The sequence below is a fragment of the Rhinichthys klamathensis genome, unplaced genomic scaffold (genome assembly GCF_029890125.1).
Source record: "Rhinichthys klamathensis goyatoka isolate OS25496 unplaced genomic scaffold, OSU_Roscu_1.1 h1tg000597l_1, whole genome shotgun sequence".
Lineage (NCBI taxonomy): Eukaryota > Metazoa > Chordata > Actinopteri > Cypriniformes > Leuciscidae > Rhinichthys > Rhinichthys klamathensis.
Window position 1 is genome coordinate 745,001 of NW_026607053.1, and position 17,537 is coordinate 762,537.

The following is a 17,537-nucleotide window of genomic DNA, read 5'->3' on the forward strand; positions in this document are numbered from 1 at the left end:
AGTAAAAGTACTGGTCTAAAAATCTACTCAAGTAAAAGTAAAAAGTAGCTCATTTAAAATTTACTCAGAGTAAAAGTTACTGAGTTACTTTTTTAACAGCGGGTGGGGGAATCCCCCGTGTAGGGTTGTATTAATGGTATGAGATTTTCACAGTATGATAACGTCTCAGAAAATATCACGGTTTACAGTATTAATCAATTATTAAAGGTGCTATATGTATTTTTTAGCGGCCTCTATAGGTGATGTTTCAGATTGCAACCAATTTTTACAAGAGCGCTCGTGCTCGAACACAAGAGCGATCACTCATGGTACCGGCCACACTGATACTTTCAACACACCAGAGAAAGCGTCACACAACATGCTGGAAACTCATGTAAACTCCCACTGCAACGTTACAATAATAGGCTACTTTTATCAGCTTGACGTTGAACTAATGCTCCATGCTCGTACCATGATAACGTTACATTTGTGGTGTTAGCATAAGGCATTTCACTAACTATTCCTGTATCTTTCACAATCAGCAATGCCAACATAGGTGAATGTATAATATGATAACGAAAACGGTTAGTGAACTAGACTGAACAATTTCAGTGTAACAGTAAGATCGTAGGAAGTAACGTTACTGTACTGAACGTGTCTGGAAATTATAAACAATATGATAGTAGTGGGATGAGTGACGTTAGGCAGTAGATCTAGTACATAAAATAAAAGTTACATCCTAAAGCACCTACTTTTTGTTATCCTGGAACAGTCTTTTGTATTCATTTCATGTCTCATGTATGTTGTAGTTTACCTTGCTATTTCATTATAGTTTAACATTATTTCAGCATATCTGAAAACTTGTAATTTATCACAATAAAAATAGCGGAGGTCTCTCCATAATTCAAACGCTCTGCCGATGTTGATCCGTGTTTTCGTCCTAAGTCGATCCGATTCACGTTTGGCCTGACGAGCTTCAGCAGATACATTTTTGTTTTGTTTTGTTTTTTATATTTTTGTGGAGTTTGTGTTGGAGTGTGTGTTGTGCTGGAGGCAGGTCGTTTGTTGGTGTTATCAGACTCCATGTCGTCAGCTGCAGTGCCGTCGCATAGACTGTATATAAAAGGAGAGAGGCTCGGGAGCGCGCGTGCACGTAACATCCGATGGATTTCGCAGTAAATCCGACCCGGAGACTTCACATAGAAATAGGAATACCGGCCTTCAGAGGTAATAGCTAAACCCGACAAAAACAGATTTACTAAATTAAACCATGGACAAAAAATGTATATTCCTTTAAATAATGTTTAAGTAAAATGTATTATTGTTGTTATTATTATTTTGAGAAGTTCATTCTATTGTAGGCCTATACCCAGAATTTCTCCTTAGTAAAATCGAACTTTTATTTTGACAGGTTGTAGTGAAGACCCGTTTCAAAGTGTATTTGACAATGGTTTTTCTCAAATAAAATTATAAAAATGCTCATTAGGCGTTCTCTCAGAGCAGCTCTGGAAATGTATTCATGTCCTCAAATTGTTTGTGAGACGCTGAAAACACCATGAACGTCACGCGTACTTGAGAATGTAACGTTAACGTTAGTAGACAAAGCGGCGCAGCTCAGCAGAACAAATATGTTATATATTTACATAGCAGTATTTTTGTGCTTAAATATTCACAGACCATGTCGCGATTGGATTTATTGCACAGTTCTACTTTCCATGTATTCATCCATCCATTATTTTGCGTGTTTTACGTGACATCTGCGTTATGTAAATTCCATTTTCATGACTGGATTCCGGGATTCCCTCTGCATCACGTAAGTCATTCGGCCTTAAGTTACAATCATCGGGACATACCTTTATCTGCAGGAGGGATGGTGTCCTATGTATCCTCCTTTTGCAGCCACTTTGCGTCCACATTTTTTGCAAATTGGATATCTATCCTCGAGGACACCCACTCGTTTTTTCTACAAAGTATTTCCATACTGGCCATAATTCGCTTCATAAGAATTCGAGGGCGCTTTCAGCTCAGCTGGGTCTGCGTCACCTTTCTTGCGCGTTTGTTCTCCCGCCCTTCAACCAATCAATGCAGTAGTTTCCGGAGTGTGATTTTTTTTTTTTTCTCCCTTGTATTATTTTTTACTCAGTAACGGATATGATTTCAAATGTAGCGAAGTACAATACTTCAAACAAAACGTACTTAAGTAAAAGTAAAAGTACAGATTTTAAAAACTACTTAAAAAAGTAGAAGTACACAAAAAAACTACTCAATTACGTAACGCGAGTAAATGTAATTCGTTACTTTCCACCTCTGCTATCTATCTATCTATCTATCTATCTATCTATCTATCTATCTATCTATCTATCTATCTATCTATCTATCTATCTATCTATCTATCTGTCCTCCATCGTTTATCTATCCATCCCTCCATCCATCCATCAATGGATGGATGGAGGGATGGAGGGAGGGTCCATCCATTCATCCATCCATTTATCCTACGTCCATCCACTGTTTGTCTATCTATCTATCTATCTATCTATCTATCTATCTATCTATCTATCTATTTATCCTCCATCGTCTATCTATCCATCCCTCCATCCATCCATCTATCCTCCGTCCATCCATCCATCCATCTATCCTCCGTCCATCCATCCATCCATCCATTTATCCTACGTCCATCCACTGTTTGTCTATCTATCTATCTATCTATCTATCTATCTATCTATCTATCTATCTATCTATCTATCTATCTATCCTCAGTCCATCTATCCATCCATCCATCCTCTGTCCGTCCATCCATCTATCTATCTATCTATCTATCTATCCATCCATCCTCCGTTCGTCCGTCCATCCATCCATCCATCCATCCATCCTCCGTCCGTCTGTTCGTCCCTCCATCCATCCATCCTCCATCCGTCCATTCATCCATCCATCCATCCATCCATCCATCCATCCATCTATCTATCTAGCTATCTATCTATCCTCCATCCATCTATCTATCTATCTATCTATCTATCTATCTATCTATTTATCCTCCATCCGTCTATCTATCCATCCCTCCATCCATCCATCTATCCTACCTCCATCCACTGTTTGTCTGTCTGTCTATCTATCTATCTATCTATCTATCTATCCTCAGTCCATCCATCCATCCATCCATCCATCCATCCATCCATCCTCTGTCTGTCCGTCCATCCATCCATCTATCTATCTATCTATCTATCTATCTATCTATCTATCTATCTATCTATCTATCTATCTATCTATCTATCTATCTATCTATCTATATCCTCCATCTGTCTATCTATCTATCTATCTATCAATCTATCTATCCTCAGTCCATCCATCCATCCATCCTCCGCCCGTCTGTCTGTCTATCTATCTATCTATCTATCTATATATCTATCTATATATCTATATATCCACCTATCCATCTGTCTCTCTATCCATCCCTCCATCCATCCATCCATCCATCCATCCATCCATCTACCCTCTATCCGTCTGTTCGTCCATCCATCCATCCATCCATCCATCCATCTATCCTCCGTCCGTCCACTGTCTGTCTGTGTATCTATCTCTCCTCCATCCGTCTATCCGTCCATCCGTCCATCCATCCATTTAACTACAACGTACTTGCATCCACTCAGTCTCAAGCGGCGAGTTCTTCACGGGTAAACACTTTACACATTGTCTTTAGAAAATGGAAAAATTGAGTTAACATGTTTGTTTATGTGAGTATTACTGTTTATTTGATGTGATGTGTCTTTTATTTAAAACTAATTCACACTTAATGTGTGTACCCAGCAAAGTGTGTAATAGACATCTCATTGACTGTGAATTACTTACAATGTATTGGGTATTTATATCTACATTACATAAGTCACCATGATATCAGCCAGTGAAAACCCCATACTGGTTGACCAGTAGTGTGTTTTGAGTGAAGATAGAGTAAAAATAGGTTAAACTGGATGTACAGGCCTCGGGAAACGCTCAACTGTACAGCTTAGCTCACAGCTGGATGGACTTCAGCTCAAAGTCTGTATTTAAAATTTTATTGACATCCAGCTATATATAAACACACACACACACGACTTAAGTTTGGGACTCTCTCAAAATCCCTTTCTCCCTCCAGTAAACTAAAAGCCCTGGATTCACGGGCCGCCCAGCCTGAACTCCTTCAACCCTCTGAATGTGTGTGTAACTGTAAAACGTGCGCCATTCATCTGAAGAGGGCTGTTGGGGGGAACTATTTGATGTTGTGTGTCTGATGAGCAGATGAGAGCGAGGCAGAGAGAGAGAGAGAGAGTGTGTGTGTGTGTGTGTGTGTGTGTGTGAGAGAGGTCTTTGTCCTTTAGTCTCCTCTGAATTATGTCATGTTTGAGTCTCCCAGCAGTAGCGCTCAGAGGGGGGCAGACAGGAGGCTTAATCCGCCTTAAACCCCCCTAGTTACTCTCGCCCCCTTCTTCATCCTCCATCCACCGTTCACTGTGAGGAATGGATGTGTGTGTGTGTGTGTGTGTGTGTGTGTGTGTGTGTGAGCCAGCATTGTGATATGAAGAGAGTGGGAAACTGAGTCCAGCTGCCCACCTTCTGAGTCACACTGTGAGCAATGAAGCTTCCTAAGACCTACATAGAGCTTTATAAGGCTTCAGCAAATAACTTAACAAACACGACGAATATCGCCCTTAATTACGGTAATGATTTTTGCATGCTGAATGATAAAACGGGTGAAAAAAACGAACCCCTAGATTTGTTATTATATTAAAGCAGGGAACTGGGCCAGAATATCATATGACATAGAGACTTAAGGTGTGTTTCTTTGACCAGTAAGAACAAATCTTGAACACCCTAGAAACCACTTCTCAATGTGATGTCAACAGACCCTTTTGAAAACACATAGCAACTATCTGGAACACCCCGGAAACTACCCTGCCAATTCTCTAGCAATCACCCAGAACACCTTGACAACCATCTAGCAACCACCTAACAACACCATAACAATCACCCAGATCACCCTAGCAACAACATATGCAATACCCATTCAGGACAACCTAGTAGCTGTCTTTCAATTTTCCAACAATCACCCAGAACACCATAGAAACCATCTAGTAATGCCTTAGCAACACCCTAGCAACCACCCATAACACCCTCGAAACTGTGTATATCAGTTGCTAGGGTGTGTGAAAAGAGCATACATAACAAAAAAACTAAAAACACTAGATATCAGATTTAGCTGTAATTTAAGCTGGTGAAACCCAGAATCCTCTGCTTAATAAACCAAAGGCTTCTTGCTCTAATGTGTTTGGTTGCAATGATCAAAGTGAACATGATCTTACAAATGTCTTTACTATTTATTTCACACACACACAGCCTTGTTTTCTTCTTAAACCATTGCTTGGTTTCCGGTTACCTCTGAGCTTCTTAGCCTTTGAAGTTCAACAGCACACGCCATGCTTGTGTTTATTTCTCTCTCTCTCTCTCTCTCTCTCTCTCTCTCTCTCTCTCTCTCTCTCTCTCTCTCTCTCTCTCTCTCTCTCTCTCTCTCTCTGTGTGTGTGTGTGTGTGTGTGTGTGCGTGCATGTACATACAGTATGTGTATAAGGTTGTAAAGGCACGAACAGCTGTTTTTTACAGGGTGTATCACTGACACTGACTGTGTGGGCAAAAGACTGAGCGTAAGTTGGACAAACAAAAGTAGTTCCAGTCATGTGATAGTTGTGAGTTTCTCTAGAACTGGAAAAACTGCCTATACAAACAAACATGAAGCACAAGCCACTGTCTATGTTTCTCACAATTCAGTGATTAGTTTGCATGAGCTCAAACTGTGTGTATAGTAAAGTGAGAAAAGTAATCAAGTCTATCATGACAAAAGCCCCATTAAGCCTCTTCTTCAAAATGCTAAACATTCATAACATCGGCTGAGATGAAAACGTTTTAGAGACGGAGCAAATGGCTTACATTTCATGTTGACTGCAAGTGAAGTCAAGTTAAGGCCTGTTTACACCAAGGACAATTACGACGGGCTAATTATAAAGTTGTAATAATCTTTCTTATTTTTTGAGAATAGCGATCCACAACTATAACAATAACGACACAAAGTAACAATATCATTGGAATCACTTTCAAAACTAGTTTTTTTTCCTGCTAATGGACGATAAAAACATCGACAGCCAATCAGAATCCACCAGACTTTAAAGAGTTTGGGCATTTACAGTGGTAGACCACAAAACTGCTGTGCTTATAAACAGAGCGTGCGTTATCGTCCGTTCGTGTGGACGATTATCTTTATAGTCTTTATAGAGTCTATCTGATGTGCGCTGGTTTCCGCACCTGCGAACTGCACCCGGGTCCACATAAAAGGGTGGTGCTGGGTACGGTTCATGTGAACTCCGGGATGGTTCGCTGCTGATATGAATGCAATCGTACTAAATCATGGAAGTGAACGAGAAGGGTATTCCTGCACAACCGGAGGCTGCAGTTTCAGGACGGTGTACTCACTCGTACGAATTCGTACGATTTGTCTAAACCCACGTGATGGGTAGGTTTAGGGGCGGGGTCAGGAGTAGGTCATTCGTACGAATTCATACGAATTTGGTAACTCGTAAAATATGTACGAATTAGCAAAAATCGTACGAATCTGTACGAGTGAGGTCGTATGAATTAGTACGAATTAGCCACCTCGTAAAATTCGTACAAATTGCCGTGAGATCGGGCTGCAGTTTCAGGACCCTAGTTTTCTGTTACAGCGCCACCTACCGAACCGGATCACCAAAAACACTCATTTAACCCCTTTCCCGGCAAAGATCACAGACGGCCCCAGATTATTGTTGTTCAACATTCATTATTCGTTAAAACATCACACTCTTACTTATTTAATCTAGACAAACTGAGCATCATTAGACATATTTAAAACTCCAGCTTCGATAGTTGACCACTGTTTATGATGAAACTGGTTTGCAGTGACATTCATTTCTTAATTTATGACAGGAGTGCAAAATTATTAATCTGTAACGTTCGTTATTTTGAATAAATCATCACTCATAAAGCAGTCATTCATGTCTTCTCCGGTTTATTTGTGTTCACAGCATCCGCCAGGGCTCTTAGTCCAATGGTGCACATATTTGGAGAAATAATGATTTTCATGTTCCACTAAATTATGCGATCTGAAGCTCAAACAGTGAACACATCGAGATCTGTCTATGGATCTGTGTCTCCTCTTCCTGATTTGCGTCAGTTATGATCTCTGCGCTCTCTTATTCGCTATAGAGCTGTCAATCATCTCACGTGGTTTAACGTGACAATAATCCTGCCCTTCTGCATGGCGCGCTACTGTGTACACTTCCTCATTCTGACCTCCGTGATAACAAAGCTAAAGGGTTAGTTCACCCAAAAATGTAAATTCTGTCAGTAATTTTTCACCCTCATGTTGTTCAACCCCGTAAGACTTTCGTTCATCTTCGGAACACGAATTAAGATATTTTTGATTAAATCTGAGAGCTGGATCACTCCTCCATAGGCTTCTTCAGGGATTGAACTTGCCGGCCTCGAAAAATTATTAAAGACATCGTTAAAATAGTCCGAGTGACTACAGCGGCTCAACCTTAAGTTTATCAAGCGACGAGAATACTTTTTGTGCGCAAAAAAAAACAAAAATAACGACTTTATTTCAACTATTCATTTCCTTCTCTGTGGGCCTCGAGTGAGTTCACTAGTCTAGTGTAATAGCGTAAGCTTCTGTTGTTGTACGTCACACGCATCACGCACATGACCAGCGTCGGCCAATAGTGAGCCTGCGTGTGACGTAGCTCTACGGAATCACACTACGTTAACTGACTAGAGGCCCAAAGAGAAGGAAATGAATAGTTGAAATAAAGTCGTTATTTTTGTTTGTTTTTGCGCACAAAAAGTATTCTCGTCGGTTGATAAACTTAAGATTGAGCCACTGTAGTCACTCGGACTCAGTTCAATCCCTGAAGAAGCCTATGGACTAGTATGAAGGAGTGATCCAGCTCTCAGATTTCATCAAAAATATCTTAATTCGTGTTTCGAAGATGAACGAAGGTCTTACGGGGTTGGAACAACATGAGGGAGAGTAATTACTGACAGAATTTTCATTTTTGGGTGAACTAACCCTTTAAGACACATCTCTTCACCTGAAACAAGAAGCTAATAAATGCATGATTTCGAGTATATATGGTTTGTGTGTGATTTTGGATATTTTCATATGAATAAAGAATGTTTACAGTATTGCTAAGCAAGGTGTAGCCATTAGCTGCATATAAAATGCTAAATATAACATATTTAAGCATCTTTTTTTTTTTTTACTTAAAACCATTTTAAACCACGACCGGAATATGATACAAATACTCTATGGTGGTTTAAAGTGAGCTTTAAGTAAAAGTGTAATATTAATCTTTTAAATTGTGTCATGTAGCTTGGTGCTACTTGCTCTACTTGAATTTTTTTTTTTAATAAATGTATATATATATATAAATATATATAAATATTTATTTATTTATTTTTAAAAAAAAATCTTTCTAACAAGACTATAATATGTGGATCTTGATACTATGTACAAACTAAACCACCTAGATCCTAGAACTGCGGTCCTGAAACCGCAGCCGCTATATCATCCAGTTCGGTAGGTGGCGCTGTCACAGAAAATCGGGGTCCTGAAACTGGGGTCCTAAAACTGGGGTCCTGAAACCGCGGTCCTAAAACTGGGGTCCTGAAACTGCGGTCCTAAAACTGGGGTCCTGAAACTGCGGTCCTAAAACTGGGGTCCTGAAACTGGGGTCCTAAAACTGGGGTCCTGAAACTGGGGTCCTAAAACTGGGGTCCTAAAACTGGGGTCCTGAAACTGGGGTCCTAAAACTGGGGTCCTGAAACTGCGGTCCTAAAACTGGGGTCCTGAAACTGGGGTCCTAAAACTGGGGTCCTAAAACTGGGGTCCTGAAACTGCGGTCCTAAAACTGGGGTCCTGAAACTGCGGTCCTAAAACTGGGGTCCTGAAACTGCGGTCCTAAAACTGGGGTCCTAAAACTGGGGTCCTAAAACTGGGGTCCTGAAACTGCGGTCCTAAAACTGGGGTCCTGAAACTGGGGTCCTAAAACTGGGGTCCTAAAACTGGGGTCCTGAAACTGCGGTCCTAAAACTGGGGTCCTGAAACTGGGGTCCTGAAACTGGGGTCCTAAAACTGGGGTCCTGAAACTGCGGTCCTAAAACTGGGGTCCTGAAACTGCGGTCCTAAAACTGGGGTCCTGAAACTGCGGTCCTAAAACTGGGGTCCTGAAACTGCGGTCCTAAAACTGGGGTCCTGAAACTGCGGTCCTAAAACTGGGGTCCTGAAACTGGGGTCCTAAAACTGGGGTCCTGAAACTGGGGTCCTAAAACTGGGGTCCTAAAACTGGGGTCCTGAAACTGCGGTCCTAAAACTGGGGTCCTGAAACTGGGGTCCTGAAACTGCGGTCCTAAAACTGGGGTCCTGAAACTGCGGTCCTAAAACTGGGGTCCTGAAACTGCGGTCCTAAAACTGGGGTCCTGAAACTGCGGTCCTAAAACTGGGGTCCTGAAACTGGGGTCCTAAAACTGGGGTCCTGAAACCGCGGTCCTAAAACTGGGGTCCTGAAACTGCATGCCTAAAACTGGGGTCCTGAAACTGCGGTCCTAAAACTGGGGTCCTGAAACTGCGGTCCTAAAACTGGGGTCCTGAAACTGGGGTCCTAAAACTGGGGTCCTGAAACCGCGGTCCTAAAACTGGGGTCCTGAAACTGCGGTCCTAAAACTGGGGTCCTGAAACTGCGGTCCTAAAACTGGGGTCCTGAAACTGCGGTCCTAAAACTGGGGTCCTGAAACTGCGGTCCTAAAACTGGGGTCCTGAAACTGCGGTCCTAAAACTGGGGTCCTGAAACTGGGGTCCTAAAACTGGGGTCCTGAAACTGCGGTCCTAAAACTGGGGTCCTGAAACTGCGGTCCTAAAACTGGGGTCCTGAAACTGGGGTCCTAAAACTGGGGTCCTAAAACTGGGGTCCTGAAACTGCGGTCCTAAAACTGGGGTCCTGAAACTGGGGTCCTGAAACTGGGGTCCTAAAACTGGGGTCCTGAAACTGCGGTCCTAAAACTGGGGTCCTGAAACTGCGGTCCTAAATCTGGGGTCCTGAAACTGCGGTCCTAAAACTGGGGTCCTAAAACTGGGGTCCTAAAACTGGGGTCCTGAAACTGCGGTCCTAAGACTGGGGTCCTGAAACTGCGGTCCTAAAACTGGGGTCCTCAAACTGGGGTCCTAAAACTGGGGTCCTGAAACTGCGGTCCTAAAACTGGGGTCCTGAAACTGCGGTCCTAAAACTGGGGTCCTGAAACTGGGGTCCTGAAACTGTGTGACTGACGCTCTGCAAGCAGAAAAGAAAAGGACTCCCGTGTTCTTTAGAAAATGTGCCTTTTGAAAACAAAACCAAAGGTTCAACACGACACCGGCTTCAACTAAAAACGGAAAAGAAAACTTTTGATGTGTTTTAGCCGGTCATCTACAGTACACAACAGCGTTTTGGGGGCCTGAAAACGCAAACTTTTTGAAAACTTTTGAAAACGATACCATTATCATCTCTGTGTAAACAACAAAATCATGAATTTGTGACAAAGGTGACATCATGCGCACGTGTATCACATGTTCAGTCTATTACGTTGTCATATCTCGTCTATTATGAGTGGTTGTTCTGTACTTTGTGCTTTTGTTTCCTGAGTTGTGATTAATAAGTTTAATGGTTTAATTTGGCATGTTTTGGTTTGGATTGATATTGGTCTGTTATATTAATAGCACTGTACAGATAAAGAGTACAGGTCAAGTTAATCAAGGTAAAAGTCAAATACAACCCTACTTAGTTTATTAAAAATGTTTGTCTAATAACCCGGGATTTGAGATTTGCTTTTGACCTGATTATTAAAACTGCGCTGTAAATTCTGCTGTGTCAGACATAGCGAAACTACAGTGAACTTCAATATATATATGAACTACAGCAGCCTGTAGTATTCATTATATGAGCATGATGAGCTGGTAAAAGTCTGGACTGTTGAAAACAGAAAGGGGTATGGCATCCACATCACGCTGGAAGGAAGTGAAGTTAGTAATCTCTTTTTATGACTGGTCATAACTCGATTACATAAAAAGGTAGAGGTTTCATTTGAATCCGAAAAGTAAGAATGACTTGACTGTTATAACATAGTGGCTATTTTAGTTATAATAGTTGTCATTATCACTCCAAAAAAAAAACTGGTCTATGCCAACTATAACTATATATCCCAACTGAAACTGAACCTCATAAGTGACTGATTTAATAATTAGACTGAACTATTTTAATTTGTGCCATGATGCCTCAGTGGTTGACACAGCCCAGACACTCAGTCTCTCATATGTTTTCAGGGTAACACTTTACAATAATAGTACATGAATAATCATGTACTAATACCTGAATTAATAATTACTTTACTATGAACTAATGATGAGTTAAGACATGTACTAGTGAGGAACTAACCTTAACTACGACATGAGTCATATGAATTCCTGCATAAATATACCATCTTAACTACACGTTAGTACATGCTTGTTAATTAATGCATTAATTAACATTTCGGGGTAAACTAAATCAAACTTGCTTTAGAAAATGGACACATTTTGTGGCCCAAAAGAAGAGCAAGAACCCTAACTGACTAACATCCGACTGCATTATGATATAAAGGCAGTAAACCAATCCATAACATAAGCACAGAAATAACCATCATCTGTGCTAACACCGATTTTAATTTTGAAAATTGCATCTGTTAATGAATATGTTAGTGTAGGTATTTCACTCTTGATGGTAGCAGTTGAATCTATGGAAGCTTGTTTCCGCCACAGAATGAAAAATAAAAAAGGTAATTGCGACTTTTTATCTCACAATTCTGACTTTATTTCTCAGAATTGCGAGATATAAAGTCAGAATTGCGTGATATAAAGTCAGAATTGCGAGATATAAAGTCAGAATTGCGAGATATAAAGTCAGAATTGTGAGATATAAAGTCAGAATTGCGAGATATAAAGTCAGAATTGCGAGATATAAAGTCAGAATTTTGAGATATAAAGTCAGAATTGCGAGATATAAAGTCAGAATTGCGTGATATAAAGTCAGAATTGCGAGATATAAAGTCAGAATTTTGAGATATAAAGTCAGAATTGCGTGATATAAAGTCAGAATTGCGTGATATAAAGTCAGAATTGCGTGATATAAAGTCAGAATTGCGTGATATAAAGTCAGAATTGCGAGATATAAAGTCAGAATTGCGAGATATAAAGTCAGAATTGCGAGATATAAAGTCAGAATTGCGAGATATAAAGTCAGAATTGCGTGAAATAAAGTCAGAATTGCGTGTTATAAAGTCAGAATTGCGAGATATAAAGTCAGAATTGCGAGATATAAAGTCAGAATTGATTGATATAAAGTCACAATTGCGTGTCTAAAGTCAGAATTGTGAGATAAACTATTGTGAGAGGAAAAAAGTTTATATCTCACAATTCTGAGAAAAGATGTTAGAATTTCGAGATATAAACTCGCAATTATGTGTTATAAAGTCAGAATTGCGAGATGTAAACTAGCAATTGTGAGAAAAAAAGTCAGAATTGTGAGATAAAAAGTCGCAATTCTGTCTTTTTTTCTCGCAATTGCGACTTTATTTCCCAGAATTGCGACTTTATGTCTCGCAATTGCGACTATTTGTCACAATTCTGACTTCATATCTCGCAATTGTGAGATAAAAAGTCGCAATTATTATTATTATTTTTTAAATTCAGTGGCGGAAACAAGCTTCCATAGGAATCACTTAAAACAGAATGAGATTAAATTGTTTTTAATGATGAATGCATCATTGTGTGTTCAAATGTTAAATGTAAACATTGCAAGACATCTAGTGTCATTCACTGATGTTTGTGATAGTTGCTGGTGTCAAATTTATGAACAATTTTACATTGTGCCCTTTTAGTACATCTTTCTTCTGATCTAGAACATGTTTGATTTAGTTTACCCCGAAATGTTAATTAATGCATTAATATGTTTTCAGTTATAAAATGAAGATAATGTGTGTTTGCTAAATGAAATAATGGACTTAGCAAAGAGCTAATTATTTTAAGTAGTGGAAATTATGAATAGTGCACTTTAGCATTCATTTAAAGAGTACTTATTATGGAAATAACATACTTTAAAATAATTAAGTAAATTCAGCAAGCAAAGTGAATATATAGATAAAGTGTACCGCTAAATGTACTGACAAGCACAATACGATTTAATGTCATTTCTATGGAAACTTTTATGTCATGTATTTAAATATTTGTGTAATTACGCATGTGTTATCAAGTGCACATTCAATTCATAAAGAAGTGCATTTATTTTTCGCAAGGGTGTCTTTCTTAATCTTATTTGTAAATTACTTATTTGTAGCATTTTCAGTTCAATTGACAGCATTCAATTGACAGCAACAATTATACTGTATTGTATAATGCTTTTTATGATAAATATAGTTCCAGAAAAGTTCATACATTTTGTGAAATCTCAAGCTGTCCACAGACCCCAGACCAGCACTGTCTGAAATGGCATGTTTGTGATTGCATATTTGGAAGCAACTGTGTGCTGACTTTTTGTGTTTTCATTGGTGAAACATTGCATATAAGTTTTGTACAAATAAAGTAATGTAAGTTTCACAACAAACTAAAATAAACAGCATTCAATAGACAGACTCGTGCATGAAAAGTGTACAAACACACCCACAGAAGTTTGTTTTACTTGAACATGACCCCACCCACCAAAACACACAACCAGCAGTGAACCCGATGCATGCACGGGCTTTGACATATACAGACACATTCATGTACATTTCCAATAGTTCAAACTGCAGTAAGCATGCAACACACAAGCATATGCATTTACTTGAGATTGTGTTTGTTGGTGGCCGCATCTCATTTTGTGTTTGTTTGTCTAGTGAAAGTGGGTCCGTGTGTGAGTGTGGCATGCACAGGAATTAACCAATCAGAAGCTTGCTTAGACAATCAAGAGCCAATCATGTGGCTTTTTTTCTGGAGCCCTGGATAATAGAGATGGCTCCGTGTTGAGTGAGTAATGACGGTGATTATTCATAACTGGCAACTGAGAAGGAGACATGTGGTTGACTGCAAGACAAAAAGAAAGTCTTAAATTCCCTGGAATCCCTTTATATGGTTTTGTTGTCGGAGAGCGATTACTTGTTGCATTCGACTGGCTTCCATGAAGCGATTTGGTGCGAATTGAATGAAATATTGTTATTCAACACTTCACTTTGTCCCATATATACAGTATATATTACCCCTTTCCACTGCTGTAGTTTACCTATTGTGTCAACGGAGTGTAAAAATGACCATGTTACACTGAGTTGATTGTGTGTGCACACCTGTGCTAGTGTGTGTGGAGTGGGTGCGTCTGGATGGTCTTACAGTGTTGTGTTAGTGAGTCTGAGAATAGACAGTCCACAACCACACACGTGCACACACACACACACACACACGGTCACACACACACGGTCACACAGAGCTCTCTTTCATTTCACCCAGAAAGTAAAATGTCTCCATTACACGTTAATCTGCTCATTAAAGCCTCTCTCTTTCAGTGCTGGCCTTTCTCTTGTATGAAAGGCTCTGCATGTGTGTGTGTGTGTGTGTGTGTTCATGTGTGTGTTCTCATGGTAATTCACTTGAAGTGATGTGGTGAGTGCCTGTCAACTGCTGTTTTAAGACACATCTGAATCATGCCCAACACCAGAGACACATGGAAAAACTCTATGGCAGTAAAAGCTCATAAAACGAAATAAAATAAACACTTGAGTTTGACAATTTTCTTGAGAAAATGCGAATGGTTCTTGCTATGCTACTCTCCACCACAATTCAACCCCTAATCCCTTAACGCTGATCAAAGCATTAATGCTAAGATGTTGTGGGGGTTGTTATGCGCTTGCTAATGTCTTTTGCGTGGTTTCTAGGGTGTTGCTCACTGCCCCAATTCCAGCCTTTAGTCACCCACAAGATATCTGGTCTCTAGATTTGAGTCCCTTTCTTGCAACAGCCCAAAATGCCCAAGCAATCACCTAGCATTATGCTAAAACTCATTAGCAAGCACATCGAAGCACCCACAACACCAAGTGTCCACTCTGGTGTGTTACATCTCAGTCTGAGATAATGTTAAAGTGTAGCTTTCTCCTCATGTTGTAAGAGCATTGTTGTCAGAAAAACAAACCCAAAATGGTTGAGTGTGTGTATTACCACACAGAAATGCTAGATTGATGTGGGTTTTTCACAGGATGTTTTTGTGTAAGTTCCTTCTTGAGATATATATCTCTGTGGGAATCAAATATGTAATTGCAGTGGGTGGGTTTTGGGGTTGTAGTTTTTGTGTGTTTTCAGAATGAATGACATTGTCTGATTTGTGACATTACTTTGTATGCAATGCTACAGTAAATGTTGCGGTTCACTCTCAGAAGTTGTAGTGATGCTTTCCCAGAAAGAATGTGAAATGTGCATGTTGATTATATAATTAAACCTATTTAAATATAATTAAAATTAATTTTGCACACTTAAAGAATTATTGGTAACACTTTGCAATAAGGTTCATTAGTATCTATTAACTAACATGAACAAATCATGAGCAATACATTTGTTACAGTATTTATTCATCTTTGTTAATGTTAGTTAATAAAAATACAGTCCATTGTTTGTTCATGTTTGTTCACAGTGCATTGACTAATGTTAAAAAATACAACCTTTGATTTTAATATAATGTTAGTAAATGTTGAAATTAATATTAGCTAATATTAATAAATGCTGTTAACTAATGTTAACTAATGAAGTGTTGACGAATTATCACATCGCATTATTTAACAAGATATGGCAAATTGCAATTTCCTTTAATATCGTCTAACCACTTTGGGCTTTTTATCTTTCAGAAGATTATCCATTCTCCACTGATGTTTTACCGCCACTCCCGGAGGTCCCTGTTGGAGGGCCGGTCCTGAGCCAGGCGGGAGGTCCCATCAGAAACTCTGCCCCGAGACATTGCTCCTCACGCAGCATGGACTCCACGCACTGCAACGACCGGCCGGTGAGCTACGGCTCCACGTCTTCGTCCGCCTCCTCCCGGGACAGTCACTGCTCGCTGGGGGGGCGGCCCGTATTAGGCTCCACCCCTGAGCGGGATCATGATTCTGGAGCCATCCGATTGGAGCTGGTGCCAGCCCGACAGCTGGAGGAGGAGGAGTCAGGAAGACAGACACCTACACCCACCAATCAGGGGGACGCGGAGATTCAGTCACCAGAAGGACGTAAAGTCCAGTATGTGGACCGAGTGGTGGAGGAAATTCTTGAAACGGAAAAAACCTACGTCCAGGACCTTCGCAGTATAGTCCAGGTATGAAAGACATCCGAAGTCGAATACTGTATAATAAGCACTACATTTGGTTTGAAACTTTGACCATTAAAAAGTATGTTCTATATAGTATGAATGTCCGTAGTATGTACAATGTGATGTGAAATTCAGACATACTGCCGTACATTTGCCACGTTGTCATTGTTATGTGACCTACCAGCGTCAGTTGCGCCGCTTCACTGCATTCACTAATCCTCTCCTGTGGCCTCATGGGACAGTGAGGGGAAAGTAACGTGCGCACTCGCCGGAAGTAGTACGTTATGTGGCTACTTGTCACCTACTGTTTTATAAATACTATGAATAGGGACATACTTCTTTCGTCACATACTGTTTTTCGCCTGACTATATAGCAGTGGTTCCCAGACTGGTGTACGTGAGGTAACAGAGTGGGTATGCGGACAAAATGCTTTGTTTTGCCATTCATTTAATTCTACTCCACCTAACAGGCAAAAAGCAATGTTTCCCGAATATCAACACGATTGCAAATGTGACATTGATTTTATACAACATCTCAACAAACCAAAAGGTAATATTAAGTGGCGTACATTGCAAACACAGTATTGGCCGTACAGTTTGCTCAATTGACCGTTTGCAAAGACCCGCCCCCCTTAGTTACTGTCGCTATGTCCGACAAGCTACGCTGCTCACACACACACACACACCATTTTCTCACGCAGTGAAAAATACATCGCGGACTGACAACACGCTGACAGACAGGACAGACCAGGGTACTTTTCGGTTACTTTTGATATTAAACATATTAAACAAAGTCTTACCTTTCAAACTTGGACACTTTTTTTTATTTAAACAATAAATACCGTTTTGTGGCTCTCTAATGTGTCGTGACAGATCGCTGTAGAGCATCAGTTAAAGCTGCTCGTGATCCGATCATCTCTTCCTTCTAGTTCATTTATAGCATCAAATAAACATGAATGAACATCAGAAGGAATGTTGTTTTAACCGCAGAACGGCATCAGTTCAAATCCTCCCATGTTAATCTACTAACTCTCCTGACTGCTTTGTCGGACAAAATGGCGGATGGCGAAGTATGATTGGTCAGATCACCTGTCAATCAAGCTCCATGCGAAGGGT

General features: G+C 40.1%; 1 protein-coding gene across 1 annotated transcript in view; it reads left to right on the forward strand.

The window, feature by feature from the left end:
• Window positions 1–17,537, forward strand: part of LOC130075672 (pleckstrin homology domain-containing family G member 1) — a 52,228-nt gene that overhangs the window by 10,956 nt on the left and 23,735 nt on the right. Inside the window, exon 2 of the mRNA XM_056240414.1 lies at window positions 15,967–16,427. Coding sequence (XP_056096389.1) covers window positions 15,967–16,427 — 461 coding nt within the window. The remainder of the gene's footprint in view (window positions 1–15,966; window positions 16,428–17,537) is intronic.